This window comes from Pocillopora verrucosa, chromosome 1 (assembly GCF_036669915.1).
Source record: "Pocillopora verrucosa isolate sample1 chromosome 1, ASM3666991v2, whole genome shotgun sequence".
Lineage (NCBI taxonomy): Eukaryota > Metazoa > Cnidaria > Anthozoa > Scleractinia > Pocilloporidae > Pocillopora > Pocillopora verrucosa.
In genome coordinates this window covers 18,990,651-19,013,422 of record NC_089312.1, presented here as the reverse complement: position 1 = coordinate 19,013,422, position 22,772 = coordinate 18,990,651, and the positions used below count along the sequence as shown (strand labels likewise).

The 22,772-nt window shown below is 38.8% G+C and overlaps 2 protein-coding genes across 2 annotated transcripts; both read left to right on the top strand.

Moving 5' to 3' along the window:
- Positions 1–4,763: 4,763 nt before the first annotated feature.
- Positions 4,764–21,709, top strand: LOC131788767 (polycomb group RING finger protein 5-B). The gene is made up of 10 exons (XM_059105859.2): positions 4,764–4,827; positions 5,615–5,726; positions 10,225–10,327; positions 12,049–12,104; positions 17,311–17,394; positions 17,742–17,877; positions 18,463–18,543; positions 18,867–19,002; positions 19,467–19,547; positions 20,391–21,709. Exons 1-10 carry the CDS (start codon positions 4,813–4,815, stop codon positions 20,439–20,441), a joined length of 855 nt encoding a protein of 284 aa, XP_058961842.2. The 5' UTR covers positions 4,764–4,812; the 3' UTR covers positions 20,442–21,709.
- LOC131788766 (endoribonuclease ZC3H12A) lies at positions 13,057–15,720 on the top strand. The gene has a single exon (XM_059105858.2). The coding sequence runs from the start codon at positions 13,351–13,353 to the stop codon at positions 15,457–15,459; it is 2,109 nt and encodes a 702-aa protein (XP_058961841.2). The 5' UTR covers positions 13,057–13,350; the 3' UTR covers positions 15,460–15,720.
- Positions 21,710–22,772: the final 1,063 nt, after the last annotated feature.

The window sequence follows — 22,772 nt, the reverse complement described above, 5'->3', positions numbered from 1 at the left end:
AATGGTCAATGAGAGTCCTCGACTAATCATCTTTGCTTTACAACCATAGGTGGTTGAATTTTTCCTTTTTTTGTTCTAAATTCATCAGACACCTGATTATTTAGTCTTACCAATCTATTAACCCAACTGACCGATGTGGATGCCTTTTATGTCTAGTTCTTTATGAAGACCCCAGACGAATGGACAAAAAAATTGAGGAATCTGTTCTATTCGCAGACGCTGTGTGCGACACAAAGCTAACTACAGTAACTGGTTTACTTTCGGCGAACTAATGGGAATTATTGGATTAAATTTTCATTTCAATCCTCTACTGTCGGCAACTTGCCTAAAAGATACAAAAGATTCGGCAACGTTTCGCATGAGAAATTGTGATTGCTTGCGGTATATCTAGATCACTGTTTACTCTGTGGGTATTCAGCTCTGCTGGCGCTGTCTAAATAAGAACCTCTTTCTGTGACTATCAGTTGCTAAAACTGGCTCCAAAGAAAGATAGTTCTCTCAAAGAGAAAGGTTGTCAAATACTCTGTAGAATTAGCACTGGTTCTGTTCATAACTACTTGCCAAGTTTAATGCGATCGGTGTCATATGTGTTCTAACTGAATCTAGTAGCTCTTAGCAATTAGTTAACGAATTGGATTATAAAATATCTCAACAAAGTGTACAGCCTGATGATATCGCTGGAATCAGTGTTATGGTCTTGGAGATTATGGTGCTTCGGGAAACCAATAAACCTTTTGACACACCCTTTCCCTCTTCATATAGATCAACAGGCAGGGTAAGGTTGTTTTTATTTCACAATGACTGCCTTGTTTCAACTGAACGCCTTTAAATCCTGCTCTTAACTCTCAAGAAGACTAAAATAACAATCCGTTTAAAGAGAAATTGGATGAAGCAACAAGACACCTTACAAAAAGTCAATAATTTCTCAATCAATGTTCAACAAGAGCAGAAATTGGTTTTAATGGGACTGTCGGCTCATTATTCATTGGCAGTTTTCGGCGTCTGAACACATGTGTTTACGAGAGTTATTACACAAATTGCGTGGACGTTTCCACGTGCGTAGCCAGACAAAAAGTCTGTCGTGGTTGACATCTAAAGTTAATCCATGAATTAACGTGAAAGACATTTGCCCGACGTTTGCGAACTTTTAGGTGTTTAATTACGCGGTTCATTGAGCGAACTAAGTAAAGCAGTGCGTGGGCAGCAACAGACAGCCTTAAAAAACCGATGCATATGGAAATTGCACTTGTCACTTGTAGTATTGTATTTGACTAAGGTGAGCAAACACATTTGAAAAAAGTGTTTACTCTTTAAATCAGGCAAGGAAGGAAATAAATAAAACATACTTAGGTGATTTACTTTGGCGTTTTTGTGCCAGTTTTAGCAAAGGATGTGTGACCTCTGAAGTAGATTGTCACAGGCTTGACTTATTGAGACTCGAGAGATTAGAATACTGCATTATGGCCGCTAATCTGTCTTGATCTCAAAATAATGGAAACGTTGCAATTATCTCTTTTATTACTCCCTCAGGCGAATAATTTTTTCAGGGCTGCTGGTGATATTAGAATTATTCGAGTTGTTTCGTAGTTTTTCCAATTTGGTCTCCATATCATTTACCTAGCTTGACGCATTTTTTTTTTCCATCATATGTGTGAAGTGATTATCATCAGAAAGCACTCTTTGTAAGCAATGGTTCACCTACAGCTTGGCTAACGATGACCTATGATAAGTCGTTCACAGCTCAGTGAAATTTACTTTTGTTTTGGTGGTTCCAGAGAGTCATAACTAAATTCACCTTTGAGATTCTCGTATAAATGAGTTTTATGGTAATTTTTTCCAAACCAGCTTATCACGGTCGTCCAAAACCTCGCGTGTCCACTTGTTAGTCTGTATTGTTTCAATCCATCATAGTACCAAAAACACTGTGACCCTAAGCTCAGGAAGATAGATACCCGCATAAGTCTTGTGGATAATTTCTATAGAAAAAGGAGCGCCATGCATGGTTATCAATATGAATAAACCACTTGCTTTTCATTTTTCAGTCCTCCGTGAATTATTCCGACATTGCTGTTTAAGCCAATTTGCTGAGGTGTACATGTATGGCGAGACTTTTGTTAGGAAGAATTAATCGTTCGTAGCACATTTTAACTTAAAATTGCGCGCTTTTGTAAGTTGATCTTAGTTACCTTACGTCCTCAAACGAACAGTGTCTACCAAAATCATCAGATCCCCATTTTGTAGAGCATTCTCGGGAAAGCTCTAATAACGCAGTTGAATCACTGAGAATTTTAAAATGGCAAAGTACGTAAAAGCAACAAAGAAAGAGTAAAAGTCACATATAACTTTCGTGATCCTTTAGTATCTCCCTGATTTAAATACTTAATCATTCCCCCACTGTTCTGGACTGGTTTTGGTCAGTTTATGTTCAGAACTTCAACCAGATAACTTCAGATTTGTCACCTTTTCATGTCTTTCTTAAAACAACAATTTTGTTGTCGTTGTCGCTGGTTTGTTTGTTTCTCAAACCCTCTTATTTAGCCAAGTCACAAAAGTTCCAAGTGCTAAGGACCTTTCGTAGAGACACGTGTATTTAGTTTAAGCAAACTTCGATTACGATAAAGGAATTATTCCAGCGATTAATCTTGTTAACATAGCATTACTCTTTAAGATTGTCCAGTGTTCTTGCAATCGAATCCAAGTTGTGTTGACTTCGAAGTTTATTTCAGACTCGGGCGGTTGCCGAGAGAAAAGGCTGAGCGGTTAGCCCTTCTTATTGAAATTGTCGAAGAAAAATATCCACAAGGTTTGAAGCATGTGCAATGATAATCATCCCTCTGATCAGTCATCCAGGTTTGATGTTTAAACTGCCTTTGGTAGATTACTGTTGCCTAGTTGCGTCCGCCATCGCCGTGTTCTTTACTAGCTGTCGAGCGGAAAACATGTTTTGCATTTTGGCTTCGGGAAAAAGGAATAGCGATTCGTCATCGCAAAACAGGAAAATCCATCTGTTTGACGTTAAAAAAAGTCTCTCTTGGTCAAATAAGAATATAGACTCCTAGGAGAAGAGACTGTTCAGAGGAAAGTTGCTGGCGCTGAAAATAAAACGATAATCAAAATTGATTACGTGGTTATCTCTTAGCGGCATTTTAAGACATAAATCAATTTTTTTTTTTTTATCAGACAATACCTGTCACGGGTTGCCATCTTAATGACAACCTTTCATCTGTTTTGAGAACCAAGAAAGTGACTTCCTAGGTAATAAAGGAGGCAGCTGATTAAACCAAAAGATACAATGTTTATGCGCTTTCACTTCGAACAAGCCTCTTCACTCAATCCGCAAAAGCGAAGACACAAATTTGACTCGGCTCATATGAATTAAACTCTTTGCCCCTTAGGTCCTCAGTCATTCTAAATTGCGGTCGTTCATTTATAATTTATCACCAGCCACAAGAAATGTAGTCTAATCTTGACTAATCGACCACAAAAATCCACTCGAATGATTCTGAAAAACTATAAAAAAAAACAAAAACAATTATGCCCGTCGTGTCACACAATGAGGGAATGTTGACGAATACAACTAGGGAAATTTTGTACCGTGTTAATGAAATCTATTTGAACGCATTCTCACCTTGATCGTCCATTTTCTCCATGGTTACAAATGGTATATAAATTCATAATACGCCATATTACACCCGTGGTTTCCTTTCTTTGATAATATTTTCATAACAAAGACAAGTCTTAGCATGCTGTTGTTTTAATGTCGAGTGTTTGAATTACAACTGCTGGACTACTCAAACAAAGGCGAAAAAAGGGCACCGACTTACTGACAATTTACTCACTCACAAAAATGAATCACTTTTCATGTATTTTTCACGTTTTACGATGATTATAGAAGTCGCCCAGTATAATCAAAACTAATGAGATACTCCAACAGGAGTGAGACGAGATACAATGGCATAAAACACTATAATTTCTTTCACACAGACGACGTGATTCAAATTCAATAACTTCCTGTATTACCATCCTTAAAAGGGAGAGCTTGAAACTGAGGTCTGAGATACCTTCTTCGTTCAACTTACATTTATTCTTAAGGCCAAATAGTTATAGACTTCTTGCTGGAGGTTTTTGTTCTCGTTATCTTGAATAGAGGACTTTACTTTGTTTAATAGAATTTCCTTCGCACACTTCAGCCCTCGTCTGTACTATTGAAAAATGGCGAACCGGGTTTTCGATCTTTATTTGAAGACAACGATTGACAACTCCTCATCTGGATTCAATGGATACTAACACAATTTGTATGATTGTATATAAATTTTGTAAATACAGTGTTGCATTTTGAGTTGATATTCTTCCGCTCAATCTTCAAGTTTACGCGTGAGAATTGGGGAATGTTTAGATAAGGTATGATAAACCGCTTTATGGAAACACCATATGTCACGTTTGACAGAATCTACTCGTGCCATTTTTGCTCTTACATAAATGAGACAAATCAAAGCCGGGGTATATGTTAATTTTGCAACATGTTTCTCTACAGGGTGGTCGGCTCTTCAGTGCTCACAGCACGCGAACTGTGGACGGCTCAGAATTGAAAAAGAATGATATTTGTTAAACCGGCTTTGTAAAGATAATTTACCGGAGGCGATTTACGTTAATGAGGAGCTTCCTACCAGGCAAAGGAAACACATTTAAGCGAATAAACACTCGACTTCTCATCCGGGATTTTCTAACAAAGGAAACCGCAATCCACAGAGCGTGATAAAAGATTTGTCAATATCTGTTCATCGTGGTGGGCCTGAATCTCTTCGCTCTGAAATGGCAATTCTTCGGGTAAGTATTCCCTGAGACTCTCTCGATTTCACTCAAAGCAAGGATACTTGCCTGAAGAACATTCAACGAAGGCTTATCTGCCGTGTAACACAACCTATCGGCGTGTGAAAACCAGCCAATTCAGACCTTTCCGAGTAAGACGATTGACTGCCCGGATTCAACCGTTGGTCTGATCCGGCGGACTTCTTGTTTAGTCATGCGTTGAATGAACTAGATCAGGGGCAACCTCATAAATAGCATTTATTAATTTGATTGAACTAGGGCGAGTTCTGAATTGCAAGCAAAAACAATCACATCAAGTGTTCTGTTCAGTATCGAGTTCAGATCCAAGGTAGGATGACATCTGTACGGAAAGGAGAAATCCTCTTTAACACAAGGAGCAGATAACTTGATGTGACATGGCAAGGCGAGCTGTACCGATATTTAACACCAATGATCTTCATTTCTTGTCATTTATAGGCCCTCTAAAATAAGAACTGCAGTATTAGAACAGAGAAAACCATTTAAACTTATTAGCCATTTGAAAGAATCGCTTAACTGCCAGTTGCACTGTTGACACAAATTCAGATGAACTTACGGCGGGCGTGAGGTTTTTGTTTGAATCTCGGCACCCCTCACTTTCAAAGATCATTGGTGATGACGAGAAGAGGTTTTAACACTTTTTAATCAATCATTGAAAAGCTATTGAGATAGGAGCGCACGAGATCCAAATGGACAGCAATCTCGGTGAGGGCTTTCCTATTAGACTACCACTGTTCTTTGCTAAACAACTTGTTTCTCTTGTTAGTCCAACAAGGAGCAGAGGATCAAGATTGCAGAGTTGAACCCGTTCATAACGTGTGAACTATGCAAGGGATATTTGATCAAGCCAACAACCATTGCCGAGTGTTTACACACATGTAGGTAGAAACAGTAGTAGGGATGTGTGTATGACTACTTTTTTAAAATCCTCACATGTCGACAGGATCTTTCAATGGTCGCCCTTGGGCGTTGAAAGATCCAGGGATTACAGCTCTGGAAACTGGTCAGGATCGCAATTCCGTTCTGCTGTTATGCCCCAAGGCCGGCCAGATGTTCATTTATTATGCACGCTCGTCAAACTCTATTTATTTTGTTATTAGTTTAACTCAGTGACGCCAAGCATTTAGACGCTTATAAATAACACGCTGTCATTCTGCGTGGCACGCGCGTAGACAATGCGAAGAGGCTTTTGTCTTCTATTCTTCGCACAATCTCGTCCTCGGGAGAGAGTCTGCGAGCCAAAGATTGAAAAATTAGTCTTTCACACTGGCCAATTATCGAATAGCCCGATTTATTCACGAAATAAGCCAACCGGTTGACAGGTCCCAAGCGATTTCTTTCGCACTTCACAGAGCGTGATTAAATTTAATTACTTTCAACTAAAGAACATTTACTTTAAAGAGGTAGCTTCGTTTTGCATACTAAGCACGTTAAATATTATTTCGGTAGTATTCTCCTCGAAAACCTTTTGCGCACTTTTTTTTTTCAGCGGGAAATCCCAAGATTTGTGGTTTATTTGTGGCTAAACTCGCGGCATTATTAATTTTCGTCGCCATTTGAAACGGGAAGACTCCCTGCTGGGATAAAATTGTACAATTTTAATGAGACCCCTGCGGTTTTGTATTTGTTTGTACAAATAATCTTGAATTTTAAGTTATGAAATCCTTGTTTCACCATAAAGCGAAATCGGCGGCGACTAGGAACACCGTAAACGTTTTCTTTCTTGCCAGTGGTATTGACAAAGGCGCAGAGTGATTTCAAGTTATCCACGAGAGATTAATTTCATTCATTTGTGAAGTGCACTCCACAAGTCACAACAGGAAGGCCTAATGTCGTCTTTCAAGGCTGAACAATGCGATAACAAAGTGCGATAACGTTATCATTAATGTAAACATCGTGTATTCACTAGATTAAGGCTAGGACTGGCTTGCTGTTGCATAAAATCAATACAGTTTCATAAGACTTCGTTTCGAGCTAACTTATAAACAATTTTAGGCATTTTCAAGGTCAACCTTTAAACATGAGGTAGATTACGTACCCTGCAAAAATGATAATTCGTTCCGTTGCTCAGATGCTTCAGTTTTTAAGTGATCTCAGGCCAAATCTTTAAGAAATTAATTCCTCGACTGTCAAAAATTGTAACCTTTCCGGTGCGCTCAATTGTATAAACAGACGTTTACGTTTCCCGGAAATTATTTAGGTGGTCTTCGTTTGAGGGTAGAAATTCAGCCCAAACAAGAGGAAAACGTTACGTCTTTCTGTTATTGAATTTCTCCGTGGGGGAGACAGGTCAAGCGGAGGCATGTCGACTGGCTTAACAATTCTTTATCTCCTCAAAACGAAATCCTTTCATTAGATTATGACCCTGGTGTTAAGCCATCAATAATAAGGGAGTGCATCATATTTAACCCTTTAACTCCCACAATTCTCCTTACAGTCAACCATACAATTCTTATAATGTTAATTCAAAGAATTTAGTATTGGATCAACTAATTATCCCCAAATTGATGTTTTTCTCTATTCTCATCACTTACCTGGTTAATATTGTATTGATATTGTAAGGAGAAATTCAGTCTTGGTCATTCATGGGAGTTAAAGGGTTAAAGGCAAAACTGCTGAATAACTCTGAGTCTGATGAAGAAAAAGGGGCACCTTCACTACAATAGAAAACATCACAGCGCACATTGTTTTGGCGGAGCAATTAAAACTTAATAAGAAATAATTACTTAAAACATTTTACCTTCTATTATCACACGTGAGAGAAGAGAGAAGAAACTACGCTGTACTGGAGTGAAATTTCGTTTTTTTCTGTACAGATCCAAATTAAAAACTATGCTTTTTTCAATGAAATATCATCATAACTCATCGTTAAAAGACCTCATGAAGAGAATGAATACCATTTTAATTGCCTTTCTCTATTTGACGACTTGATTGATAAAATAAATAATCTTATTGTGTCTCGTTTTTATCAGATATTACAAAAGTTTATTGTACGTAGCGGTGAGGGATCTTTTGTTTCCAAACAAACTGGAGAATGTAAAACAAAAAGGAAACAAAGTGGAAACGTGCGCGCCTCTATAAGTGTGAAATCGAGGCAACAGAAAGAAACATCAACCATGTCTGCAAGATTTCTGTTTCTCTGGCGCTGTTAGAGAAACGCAATTGTTAGAGTCAAGAGTTTTCAAGTCAAACAGATTACAAGAATGTTTAAACCATCATGCACTACACCGCTGTTCAGCAAATAAATGATGAGTTTTAACAAGAGAGGATACTTTATATTCTCCTAGTTTTACTCAGTGCATTTATCCGCGAATAAGGTTGAAAATGAGTGAATAACCTCGAACTATTTTTTCAGCGAATGACTTAAATTTGACGATGAAAAATGAAATATAAAAGATCTTCCTTTGTCAGCAGTCTTCCTGAATGTACAGTTTCTGTTTCTCAAGTAAATTTACTCGGGTGTTTTTAAACTCATTCATATATATTTAGCCGACGCTTTCGAAAGTGTCATCGGATTTAGTGCCCTTTTCTGAGAATATGTGGATAATATTTCGACGAGCTTCATCTGGTGTTTGCTCTAGCAGTTTCTAATCCTCTTAAGAGGGATTTGTCCCATTTTCTGTGGTAGCAGCAGGTGTAGTCTTAAATACGGGTGCGGAATAAATTTGGTGAAAAATTGCCAATTTATGTTTGTTCTCAAGTATTTTGTTATCAAAAGTCCTGGATAAGGATGTGGGATTATGAATTATCCTGTCTTCAATTTTTTTCTTTCTTCTTTTCCGACCCATAATGATTTCCAGTGCTCGTGTTACAACTGTAATCAAAGATTTTCGATTGCCTTCGGGGCTTTCGGTCCGAGACCTCATTACCTCTAAAAAAAAACATGATAGCGTGCGATGAAAACTGGATAAAGATTCACTCGAAATTCCAAACAACGCATGTTTTAAAAATTTTGGTCGTCCGCTGGCGTCAATTACTTGTTGTAGAACGTCCATGCGCCAAATATGAAAGCGAAAATGAAAACATTAATTTGGGACGGAAAACAAAAAAGAGGAAGAGAAGTTGCGTCTTGTTATTTACGACATTCAGCTTAATTTCTGAGGCATTTTGGTATCTTTGAAAGACAATATAGTATTTTGATTTTCCTCTTCCTTGGAAATTTGCGCTTTCATTTCCCTTTATTGCTGGGAAGGGGGGTGTGGGGTGGGCAAGTGACTGATCTCCTCGCCTTTCCTTCGTTGGAGGGAGTAACATACCCAACAGTGAAATAACACAATCAAAAGGGATGTGAAGATTGACTCTCTCAGTCTTTTGTGTGAGACCAATCGGGAAAAAACAATAAAGGTTTCGATTAAAGATTTGAAAGGCTGACCCTTTGATTTGAAAGGCTGACCGTTTGAGGTCTGTGACGGAACTTACTGGAAAATCATACTTAACAACTGAGCTGCAGGGAACTCATGGCAACCTTAGGACAACAGCAAAGGACAGGAAGCCCGTTAATTATATTAAAGTGTTTATTAAATGTACATTGGAGTATTCATGACCCACCATCGGAAAGCTTTGCTCTTTGATGTTGTACCATTCTAATTTACAAACTGTTCTAAGGAACGGCTCAGTAACTGCTAAACTTTACTTTTTCCAGGGAGTCGTCTGATTTCAGAGACTAGATATAATTTTTTTCCGAGAAAACAGTTAATTTCTCCTAGTTGTGTTACATAATACTTTCATAACCCTTTGGGGGAGTTTCCGCCCATCACATGCGTTTCCGCAAACACTGATGAGGGAAACATTTTTTTTCTAGGAAAGCAATAATTACTTCATTAAATATATATAACGGAATTCGAGGAATTGCTAGAACCTCACTACTAGGTTTGAACCATGTTTTCCAAGAAAAATATTTTTTGGTAATAAACTCCTCAGTGCCTGTAGCTATTAGAACTCATAAACAGAAACTATCCACAATGATGCCATATATTCTGCTGTTGATTCCTTTTCTATAATCGCTGATCCTGGTGACTATCTTTATAGTCAACCCAAACCATCAAAAGCGATGACTATACAACTCCCCCCTTCAATTTACAAATACATCAGTACTGGCAACATCTGGTCTTCTCCTGAGAGAATACGTTGTTGTCTCAACTTCATTAAAGCCTTACAAATTTTAACCTACTCTCCTTCTCCGAAAAAGGAGGATGTTTTCTTTCTTTTCTTTTGATACCCGTCTAGCGTCTTACCCGCTACGGTAGGGGACCAGGGTAATCTCAATTTTACTTCGGGCAAGGGTCTACGGCTACACCTAGGCAGGCCGCATTTTCTTTGTTCACTCAGACATATGCACGATCTACAGTCTTTGATTATGTTGTTCTGTCTTGTCAGTCTGCAGAAGTTGCATTGTGCAGAATCTTCAAGACAACGAGGAAAATATCTGCCCGAAGTGTTCCACGGTTATTCATGAAACCAACCCATTTGAGATGCTAAGGTAGGACAGTATTTGTACAAAACGGTGATGTACTTTCCCCACAGGAACTTTAAAAATATTCGGCTAGACCTTGATTTTATTAGTTTTTGAAGTGTTATTGCCCCAACCCACAGTAGGAATAACTAGCTGTTTCCACTTTTGGTGGTGATTAACCAGGCATAGCAACAGGCGTAAATTGGGTGACGAGGGAAACTCCCACTGTTTCCATTATTTACTCCTTTCTTATTTGTACTCCCCTCCTTCGCTTTCCATGCCGGGAAAGTACCAGGAAGTAGACGTATTGGTTTATCCGCCTAACTCGCGTATAGGAAATTAATTTGACAAGTAGTGCACACGAGCTCAGCTGTCTCTTGATTCTCTTTGGCTCTGTAATATTTGGACAATAAAAAGTAAAAAACTTTGGATTACCACTCTCCTTGCTCTAGTTTTCAGTTGAATTCTACCTGTGGTGTGTGAAAGTACATCGAACTCTTTTGCACCAGTGGGTATGGTTTCAGCTGAGAATAAATTGGAGAACTGAAACAAATCTAATTCAGTACGCCGTTCTCAACTGACGTAACTTGTAAATGAGGAAAATACGAGAACGGCCAAAAACAGCTCGATCTAGAAAATTCCATTCTTATTTTCATCCTTACATGGGCAAAATCACCCTTATGAAGCGTCGATTGAAATAACACCTAATCAGCTTTCGTCTGAGTAGTTAATCCACACCCTTGCTGTACAACTGAAAATTCAAATCGACCTATTGAGCGTTGAAGCGTGACCGCCTGTCAGCACTTTACACCTGAGATAGGAGCGTTCAGTGTGCAAACATGCCACAGCTTTAGCCATGTAACACAGCTTTGTTAGAAACAGAATTTGGACAGTCTAATACGAAATAGCATGGGCGAGAGAAACGGTTATTAGGGCCTCTTTTAGTATTAGTCAAGAGTAGATTTACTGATTAGATAGCTGACCTTGAAACCTAACAGGCTGGAAACCTAGATAAAATCATCTTTCTTTATACATCATCATTCTCAGTAAATCTGCTTAAATTTGGACATCTATTACATGCCTCCCCCTATAAAGTGCGTATTTTGGCATATAAATAGTTACAGCTAATTTTTTTTGCGGAAGTCGTTTAATTGCCTGCCCTCAAGAAAGTTCCTTTTTGTGACGGAGATCGTATTGTGTGCGAAACTAGTTTTTACCTCTCTGCCTTTGTGTGGGTTTCAATCAAAGGATATCCGTTGGTTATGGGTTTTCCTGGTCAGACAGAATTTGAATGAAAGCATCACTAATTTGTGCCTTGTTTATTTGTCTTGATCTCAACCGTCTTCAAAGCTTTTTCACGCTCACGGAGAATTTTATCAGGTGTATCAGCCAAAAAGGAAGAAGATTGTGAGCAAAATATATCATACCGACTTTCAACTTGGAAATAAACATAATATCGTTCCACATATAAATACATTAATAATTTACTCTAATCTGGGAAACTTCTTTCTTCCAACAAAATTATTCGAAGTCTTCTCAGCCCAGTAAAATGTTTTGAGAAAATGTCGTGGCTAGGGTTAGGCTAACCTAAGCTGAGCTTCGTCTCGAGATACCTGCTCGCGTTGTTCAACTCATCCTGGCGATCGAGATTTTGGGGCTGAGCTCTTTTTCTTCGTATGTTTTTATTTGAGCTCACTTTGAGATATTTACTCAGATCATATTCTCAAATTTCTTCTCTTTTTATGCAGATCAGACCAAATGTTAGAGGATATTATCTTCAAATTGGTGCCAGGACTACAAGAAAGTAAGGAATTATGTAAATTTGTGCGTTTTATATCCTTCGACACTTCATTTTCTTCCTGCTATCAGCTCCCCTTTCCCTTCTACTTCTCCACTTTCTGCTTTTTCCCGCGCTTTTTTATCTCTTTACGCAACGTGCACCATGGAAAAGCAAGTATTTTTCATTCCACCAGCGCATGGTTTCTTCCAAACCTCTGAATTTCTCAGAAATGTACCTTTGTTTTCATCGAAATTATCGTAGTTTCAAGGCTAGGTTTCTAATGTTTTTCCTTGTGGGAAGTTTTGGTATCGTTACATAATAACGAAACTATTCCTCGACACGAAACGTCTTCTCACCATCAGCGTTCTCAGTTTTCAATCGAATAAAACCCCAGATTTTAAGTTGCTTTGCAGTTTCGATCAAACGATCGAATTTCAGAATTTTTTAGCGTTAACACAACAGCTTCATAGGTGTTCCTTGTTCTTCCCGTTTCTTAGCAACCCTACAAAGGAAGTGAGCAGTTTCGTTTTCCCTTTCAGCGAGGATCACGAAAACAGGAGCTTCTCGGGTCCTTATTTGCATTGAGGCTGTTTATTGTGACGCTTACATTGTTTACTTAAAAATAGAAACGACTTCCCCTGTTATTATTTTAAACGGTTGAGTGGTCAAGCAAATTTGTGATTCCGCCTACAGACTGATTGGGATGGCGTGACATTATGAATCATATCCTGTTACTATGTTTGCTGGTGACTGTTGAAAGCGTCCCCTTCACTTTCTAAAACAGTTTCGCGGAATCGTCGCCACAGCTTTTCGAAAACCTCCCGCTTTCGCATTTCCAAGAGCGTGAAGATCGATTTCTAAGAAAGGCAATTATCACAACCTAGTCGTTGTTAAACAGAAGTATTGGGAAACTGAATGTTACTTTGCTGGATTTTCTCGACAACATATCGAACATTTTACCTTATGAAATCAACCAAAAACAAACCAGCTGTATTATTGCTGAAGCTGTTGTTTTGATTTGCATAATTGCAAGATTGAACTTGAAAACACCGGAAGACGTTTGGATTCGACATCGGGGAAACCCCCCTTTGCGTCCGTTCGCCTGATTGGCTGATATAAATAGGCAGAAAACTTCCTTATTTTCCCTCTTAGCCAAACTCAAATTTCACTTCGATTTATAAAAGGAAGACGTAAGACTCCGATGCATTCGAAGAGTAAATCGCGCATGAAATAACTTATCCGCAAAGGTTTCAATCCACCTTCAGTTACGATGGATAAGCACGAGCCTATCGAATTTGTCGTACTTCAGGAAAAGATTCCGCTTGTGAAGGAGAATATCAAAAAAATACGGTCACTTTTCAACGTCGATGTCACACTCAAAGCGAACGATCAGAAGAGTGGACAACGATGGATTTGCCTTCAAGGAAACGACGCAGAACTTCAGAGGAAGGCACAGACCTACATTAAATCTCTATGTGGCACTAGTCAGCACCTTATAGAAGCGCCCTTCGGCCTGTGTGAAAAGCTAAGGAGCGGGAATCTAGGTATGGAGGTTGAAAAGCTCACAGGCGCAGTACTGTCGTTTAATGACACAACGGTGTACGTCCAAAGTGATGATAGTTTAGTCACAGTCTTGGCAGTCTCTGAAATTGAGCGACATATCGCGAATTTCAAGAAAGAAGCTAAAATTGGCGTCGCTTCGAGAAAATGTGACCCTGCCGTTGTATCGGATTCTGCCGTGAACATTCCAGAACGTTCTACGTCAGTTGCAACAGATATTCCGCCTTCCATGAGGGAATTCGCGTATAAACTGAACTACACAGACAAAGAAATCGACGCAGTCATAAAAACATTCGGAACAGAGATCAATATTAATCAACTGTTACAGGAACTTGTTAAGAACACGGCGTCTGCGCAGCAGCTTGGCACCGCTCCAGAGGACACGACTTCGCTTCCTGGTTCTGTTCGAGGAAATTGTGTGGCGCCACCTCTGCAACCGACAGAAATGCGTCGTAATCTGCTCGCTAGAGGCCCTCCCGCCAGTCCCCCTAGAAGACCAGAGTATCATTACGTTCCAGAAAAAACTAGGCTGGTCCCCTCTGATAATTTGCGGCCCATCGTGATTGATGGCAGCAATGTGGCAATGAGTCATGGCAACCAAAGAGTGTTCTCGTGTCGAGGGATACAAATTTGCGTGGAATACTTTCAGCGGAGAGGACATAAAGACATTACTGTGTTTGTACCCATGTGGAGAACAGAAGAATGTAGCCAAGACAGTCCGATCATGAACCAGGAAGTACTGCACATTTTATTTAGCCAAGAAATTTTGAAGCTTACTCCATCAAGGTCAAATGGTAACCGTCGCATCGTGTGTTACGATGACAAGTATACGGTAGATTTGGCGGACCAAAATGGGGGAATAATTGTTTCCAATGACAATTTCAGAGACCTCCTTGAAGAAAACCCACGATGGAAAGAGACAATTGAACAGCGCACTCTGATGTACACCTTTGTGGGGGATCGCTTTATGCCTCCCGACGATCCTCTGGGAAGGAGAGGGCCCTCGCTGAATGATTTTCTTAGAAGAGGGTCTGCTACTCACCCAAAAATATGCCCGTACCTAAAGAACTGCACTTTTGGCAATCGTTGCAAATACTACCACCCTGAAAGGGACACACAGCGGCAACACGGGGGAGCTTCTATCAAAATCTCCCCCGAGATAACTGAACACCAAACGAACGGTACAGGGGAACTTAATATTACAACTCAATCCCCGATTACTTTGTCTACACAGCGTTGTAACAGGAACACTTTGGTATTAGAATCAAGAGGCAGTTTCCAGTCCCAAGTTGACAATCATCCAGGTCGTCCCAATGACACTTTGTCTCGTGGCATTTCAGCCCGCGGTGTACCTTCGCATAAGAATTCCTACATTAATAGTCGCGAGGGACCCTTATACCCCCGCGGGTTTTACGGTGGAAATGTTTACGCGGACCATCATCATCCGGTAATTCCTGACTATGCGCCTCCCATGTATCCTCCCGATATGAACCAATTTCCACCGCTCGCAGCACCATGGCCTTCATCCCCGTATAGTACTCCTGCACATTATGCACCGTCACCGCCAATGGGATATCCACAGGGGAATCCAACGTACTGTTATTTCGAGCCTCCTCCGCCCTTGAAAGGAAATTTTCAGGGACAAAGGCATTCTGGGGATCAGGTTGACGGCAACAAAGAAAACAAATCCCTCAGCAAAGAGGAAATAGAAAGGCTTAGGGCCATCTGTGACGATGAAAATAAATTAGAACGCATTCTGCGCGATAACCCTCGAGAGCGGGATATTAACAAATTAGCCCATCTTTTATTGGAGAACTAAAATCTCTATGTGAATTCAAATATTATAGACTCGAGTGTCTTTTAAATTAATACATATATCAATGACTGTTTAATATTTTTGAGTACCGCTTCGAATATTGCGAGATGTAAAAAAGCGCTACAATACTCAACAAATTTTAACAGATTTACCCCATGTATATATTCTCATCCTTTCACCTCTTTGATTCCTTTGTAATGTGCATAATCTCTTTTCAAACTGTATCATAACTCTACAATAATAAAAACCTGATGAAGAGTCTTATTTGATTGCACAATATACTCTTTTGTTACCGTACTCTTTTCATTATTTCTTCCACTTTGGGAGAACTGTGGTTAATTTTGAGATGTTGTAGTTAGGGTGGTTTGTCAATACAACGGTCATTTTATCCCAGAATGTTTCAACAACCACATCGGAAACATTATAAATTTTTTTCCTCGTCTTCTGGTTCTTGAAAAATACGTGTTAGCTCGCATGTCCTAATTACTTTGACGTCAATCTGACTTCAAGCCTTTTCAAATTGTTCCGGTTAGGAAATTGAAAGAATTCTGCTCTCTTGTTTGCGAAATCTTTGTTATATCAACGTATCTCGTGTAGCATAGTACTTAGTTTTTGCGTGCTTTCGGTTAAGAGATCCGTATTCTTCAAGAAACGCAAAACGCGGTCAATAAAACAATATCTTCAGTCTGGCGAGTAGTTGAATCCAAAGAGTCCCACTTCCGCTTTCGATTTTGAAATTGAATCGTCCGGCTTTACGTGTTAAGGAACTACGCAGTTAAGTTGTTCTCAAAGAAAAAAATGTGGCACTTGCTTGGCTCGAGGAAGATATTTTTAGGAAATCAGAAACTCGCTATTGAATTTAAGCCCTTGTCACATTTAACCGACAGACATCCAGCTAAGCTGTGATGGGTATCCTGTATCTTCGTGATATTTATGCTTGCTCAGCAGTCAGTTGGATTGACACAACTGCAGCTTCCTTCCTCGAGCGGAATCTATTCTTATTGCATTGGAAGAAAAGGTCCAAGGACGCCTAGTTGTAACCCGATATCTTTTTTTCCGATTTACCTCAAAACTCGGTTACTTGTCGTATTAATTAGTGGTTTTTACTCTTTGCGTTGTGCATTTTATTATTCTTCACAGGCTGAATATCTTGACCCTAGACGAAGATTTTATATCACCTCAATATATCCCCTCAGCGCTATCAGCTCTAAGCTCAAATATCATTTCTTTAAAAGCCTTTAAACCTAGGTGAAGTCCTGTCCTTCACTTGCCTCGAGAGAGTATTATCTCGGAGGGGGGCTTATATCACAAGGTTCTGCGGTTTAGATTCCCTCACCATTTGCTTAGTATTTCCGTTTTACGCCTCTCAGCGGTTTCATTACAATCCGTCTTATCATTTTTTACTATTTCATGATAATGCGCACGAGAGAGCAATTGAAATTGTGATCGGTTCTGAGACCATCAATACCATAATGGTGAAATTAACACGTCAGCTTTCCCATTAGACGTTTTGTAGTTGTCTGAGAATGCTGATTCAGCTATGTGGAAAAAATTAAATATTCATAATTGTAGTTGTCTGAGAATGCTGATTCAGCTATGTGGAAAAAATTAAATATTCATAATTATAAACCTTGTATATGGTCCAGTTCGCTACCAAATTATCAGTGGCACAGTTGGTAAAACATCAGGCCGTCATTCTCATAAGGTCTGAAGTTCGAATTCTTACGCGGTCTCAAAATGTTCATCTTTGTCCCATACTCGTAACAACAACTATTAAGCTTCTCTGGGTGACCGTCTATTTGTTGACTGCCTTTAAACTAATTTATTGATTTCTGTCTGTTCTTATTAAAACAGGAGAAAGGTGTCGTTTAGAGGAATTCAATAAAAACGTGCGATCAGGGAAGGAGGATATAGGCTTGCTTAAAAACAGGCACAAAGGTACTCTTTTTGAAACAAACAACAGTTTTGGAGGGGCTTTTTGTTAATCCTTTCATCGTAATTGAGCACGATGAAAGACGTGAATCTTAATTTCAAGGAATCTGACCTTTCATAACCCTTTAACTCCCATGAGTGACCAAGACAGAATTTCTCCTTACAATATTAATTCAATATCAACCAGATAAGTGATGAGAATAAAGAAAAATATCAATTTGAGGATAATTTGTTGATCCAATACTAAATTCTCTGTACTAACATTATAAGAATTGTATGGTTGACAATAAGGAGAATTTAAAATTTGATCTGGGAGATAAAGGGTTAAATAATTTTCTCCTCGGTCACTCTAGACTCATTGACAGATGAACCTCCTCATAAGAAATACAGAAGCCTGTCACGTAAGCCGCAACACTCAGATGACTCGGACGGTAAACACAATTTCCACAGAGACGATCCACAGATTGGTGTCTGTCTTCAATATCTCAGGTATTTTACTGGGCAATACCTTGTTTCTGAGACTATGAGTTCATAACACAAAGTGATTCACTCCGATTGCATGAACAACTTAAGTTGTTTAATACTAGGAGTATAGAGGAACCTCTTCTTTGTGACACACGCTCGTTCAAGGGGCATAAACGTTGATTTAGATTTAAGACATTCTTCTCATAATTTGGCATCTGTTACTTTAGTTGAAGAGAAACCTCTATCTGGGAAACTCTTTTCTAGTCCGGAGAAATCTTTTAAGTAACGTAATTGCTCTTGGCTTCTTTTTTCCTTATTATTTCTCTCATCTCATTTTTAACCTTTGATAGTCGCCCTTATGGCAGTTCTTACTGAAACGACCCGAGTTCGATTCTCCAAACGAGGAGTTGAGCTTGTTTCAGGTTCTTGTCCAAGATCTTAGAGTTTTTCTTCAGGCTCTCAGGTCCTCCTCCCTTCACAAAAGCGAGATGGAGTTGGAAACAGTGAACATGAAGAGCCACCTTATAGAAGTCCACTGTTACTTCCAATTCATCCAATCCCATTTATATCTATTGAGCAATCACGCGAACTCTGTTTTCACCTTTGCAGGGACTGTATCGATGATGGATCAGAATGCGGCGAAGCAAAACCTGACTCTGGAAACATGGAATCCCAGAAACTATCCGAAAGGTGCAAAAAACTATCTTGTATTTTTAAAAAAAAACGTAAAATCGCCATATGTGGGCGGACTGCGGAGTAAAATATCTCATTTTGATTGTGGAGGGCGAGTCTCAACTTGGGTGTGGAAAATGATATGTTTTGGTCTGATACAGGGTGAGGACTTGAAGAAGGGACGGCACACCCTTGCTAAGAATTTCAAGGACGATACCCTCTCCCACCACTCCTCCCCGGATAGATAGCCTATTTGGTTTCATTGCGGGAACAGAATATCTGCCTGATATCTATCATTCTGTTTTCTTTAATCTCACTAACTGTAGTTGCTCTTTTTATAGATCCAGAGAAGAGTCGAATTTAAATGGTCCGATGTGGGAACTCGTTAGGAAATACATCAGATGCTCGTCAAGAACAACAATCGGTCACATCAAGAAATATCTAAAGCTCAAGTTAAATCTTTCAGCTGTCGATCAGGTATAAAATTGGCTATTGACCTTGGAAAACAACTAAGCAGTAAACTTCAAAAGTTCGTCAGTGATCTTCCGCTAAATAAACTTCAAAAGTTCGTCAGTGATCTTCCGCTAAATAACTGGCAAATCTTCCTCTTAGATGCTTCACATTTGCTCAATAAAATAGTTTTAGAGAATTTGGCATTTTACCAATATAGTGCTCTCCAGCTTATAAGTCAATCTACTCTCATCACCTACGTACATGATAAAGTATCAAAACACTGGGGAGAAGTAGAGTGTTAATCAGTCTGGCTACACGTTCGCCGAACCTATGCCCTCTCGTTAAATTATCTTGCTCCTTAAATTTCCACTGATGGTGTGAATCAGAAACATATCATGGTTCCTTCAGAGTTGCCTTTTACTTGATTAAAAGAAAAAAAAACGGCCTTATTTTAAAAACGCAATGCGTTTAATTGCTGTCCTTAACAGGTTGAAGTGATGTGCAACGGAGAAATCATGGGTAAAGATCACACTCTAGAGTTCGTTTTCATGACAAGATGGAGGGTGAAGGCAAGTAGAACTCATCAAAATGAATTTTATTCTGAAATAATGGTCGTACATTGTGAGAGCCTGGTTTTTGGATTATCCTATGCACGTGTTAGATTGTGTTGTGTGTGCGTGAGACAGGGTTGGCTAATTGAACACCACGTAAAAGTAGAAAAGGCTAGTGCACAATCTCCTGGACCCAGTTGTTCGAAGGCCGATTTGTGCAAACCCAAGGTTAAATTTTAATCCAGGTTTCTTCATTCCTTTATTCAAAAGCCTCTTTTTTCTGTATTCTTTTTAGAGCATCCAATAACCTTATTCTAGACTGAATTTTCTTTGAAAGTTTTCAGATCTTAAATAAGATTTCACACTAATTCTGGGTTAACTTAACCCAGCTCTCAACAACCCAGCCCAGGACTTGTTGGGCGAGCTATTTCGCATGTTTTCTCGTTTTGTTCTCAGTGCACTGATATCGACGCCTCGCATCGTCAATGCGAAATATCTATACAGCGTCTCCATATTGAATGCTACTCATTTTGCGCACACGAAAATTTCATTGTTTACAAATAGCTGAGGGGAAACGCGTTTCCGAATATGTTTTAGATCTTTGCGACATCGTGTCAGTCAGGTCAAATGTAATTACGAGGCAATTTCTGGATTTGGCTTCAGCGATCGCCTTTTGAGATTTTTAGATAAGAATACAGAATTCCAATTTATTGTACCAGTTAGCTTGTTTTTTATGAATGGTCTTGACGTGATGACAACCATTTCATGTTTTTTTAGTGAATGCTTCTCTCTTTGCATACATTTAACTAGTTAACACTTTCTCCCAAAGATAACTTTGTTAACTTTTTTCTCCTTTCACAGGACAGTACAATTTTAACCCTCCAGTACCGACCTAAACTGGATTTTTTATGACAATTGAATAAAAGATTTTAGTTAAAAACAGAGAACACTCTGATTAACATGTAACCTCTTCTTAGACAAATTCAAGCCATATTCACCAAACAAGTCTCAAGAATAGAAAAATTGGCCAGCTCCAGTGTTTGTCTTGATTTCTCTTTTACTTCACATCACTCTTTACCAATTCATTATTGATTATTAGCTGTTTACAGTTTAAAGGTCAATGTAGTTTGTTTTTTCTTTAGAAATCGTAAGTTATTTATTTTATTAGTTCAGAGAAAGAGGGAAAAACCCAAACTTTAATCTTCCTCTGAAAAGGGCGGAGGGAGGAGGCTTGAACCAGTCTCCTTTCTATAAAAGATTTAGCCTGCGAGTTAAATGGCAATCCGAACTAGTCTTGATGACGCTTCTAATTGGTAGGGTTGACTAATTTTCACGTCTTCTTGAAAATCAGTAATAGATGAAACGTCATCTTGAATGATTTCCCCTTCCAGCCAATTGCGCTTCTTGAAGAACGATTTGCTGGCCCCAACTTTTTACTACCGCAATGAAACTCCACCAGTTCAGCGATACCTTTTCACTCCCGAGATTTCATCAGTAATTCTCCTTACTGGCTGCAATACAACTCATATGATGTGAGTTTGGCAATTTCCTAGTGGATCAACAAGTAATGCCATATTTGATGTTTTTCTATATTCTTATCACTTGCCTGCTTGATATTGTATTGATATTGTAAGGAGAAATTCTGTCTTGGTCACTGATGGAAGTTAAGAACTTAAGAAGGGTGTTCAGTTCGCTGAGTTGAGCACATGGTTAACTTCTTTACATAATCTCGTTGTGTTTTACTTTGTAACTTCGAGAAATCCTACATTTGCTGACAAGAAATTTTCAATCCTGTCAGCTTATAGTTTCATTGCTTATACGGCGGCTTTTGTTTATTTATTTGTTTGTTATGTTTTGAAGTTTGGTAGTTTGAGTTACGTTAGCTGCAACTTTTCGTACGGGTTATTAAACCAAGCGCTCTATTTTCGACTAAATATATTTCTAAGAGCATTGTTCTCTTTAAACGACAATAGGAATTTGATCTTGAGATAGCAATTAAGGAACTGCACGTCGATTCTAAATATCGTATCTCGTTGTCTGTTCCAATATGTCAGACGTATGTAGTAAGATCGAATCAATATTAGTTTTTTCTCAATTAGATATTGTAAATATTGTATATGGGCATGTAATGTTTTTGTAAAAAAAAAAAAACCCACTATTAAACTAATATAAAGATATCAATAAATTGTTTACAGTATATACTTTGTTTACTTGAACTGTGAGGGTTTTTTGTAAACAAGAAAGTAGCAATAGCTATAGAATGTTGAAATTTTTCATGGGTCCCCAAACTTAGTATGGCATCCAGTTTTGTTTTCTGTGGATTCCAGATTTGCGCAGGAAATTTTTTATCTGCTGCCAAAAAATATTGAAGTTGTTCACTCTTGTCCTACCAGTATGATATACTTTTAGCGCAGAAAGTCGAAATAATGCCGTTTTCGCCTAACTTCTAGATTTTTAGTTGTTTTTAAGAAGAAAGCTGGAGTTACTTAAGTCATCAATGTGTTAACGCTGAAAGTTCTGAAACTTACTGAGATGTAAAATCACCTAGAGGAGATAGTACGGTTCCCAGAACTTGTTTTTTTTTTGTTATTGAAGTATGCAAATTTCCAACAAACCTTGGCCTTAATGATTGTGATCATGCAAATAATCTTATACCCAATCTTCTAAATGAAATTTATTGGATCACAATGAATTGTTATCCTTTTATGATGTCGTCACTTCCGATGTCAATCGCGACGTTTCGACTACGTGCTGCGAGTCTTCCTCAGGCGATGAGGTTGCAGGACTAATTACGTGCACGAAAAAATTTTGATGCATTATGCTCTGCTGTGATTGATTGATTTTCACCAGATGTAATCGCCTATGACAGTTTAGAGGTCTGTCTTATCCTAAGTATGAACCTTCGATCGGCTACAAATACCTGGTTCAATCAGGAGGCCAAGTATCTGATATGTAACTGTGTGGTTCCTTGTCTACATGAAGGTTATCCAGGCAGTTCTGTTCACTGACAATGATTTCATCAAGTTTTTTTCTAGTCGTAGGAAGGGTAATTTGGCAAACCTCCTGGTTCTTCATGTTTCAGATGCGTGCATCAAGATTTTTTCCTCTCCTTTGAAAATGCCATGTTTTTTTTTTCTCACAGTTGTAAATGTTTTTTTAGATATAGCAAAAAGGATCAGCTGCAACTTGGCAACAGATGTAATTACAACCACCGCTCTTTGTCGATAATTTAACCGGACACTA

Excerpts from the sequence above, each read along its gene's own strand:
- LOC131788767 (XM_059105859.2), top strand. Across the intron at positions 17,878-18,462 it reads GTCTGTCTTCAATATCTCAG|GGACTGTATCGATGATGGAT; the intron begins GTATTTTACTGG and ends TCACCTTTGCAG. Across the intron at positions 19,003-19,466 it reads ATCTTTCAGCTGTCGATCAG|GTTGAAGTGATGTGCAACGG; the intron begins GTATAAAATTGG and ends TGTCCTTAACAG.
- LOC131788766 (XM_059105858.2), top strand. The coding sequence starts at position 13,351 with ATGGATAAGCACGAGCCTATCGAATTTGTCGTACTTCAGGAAAAGATT.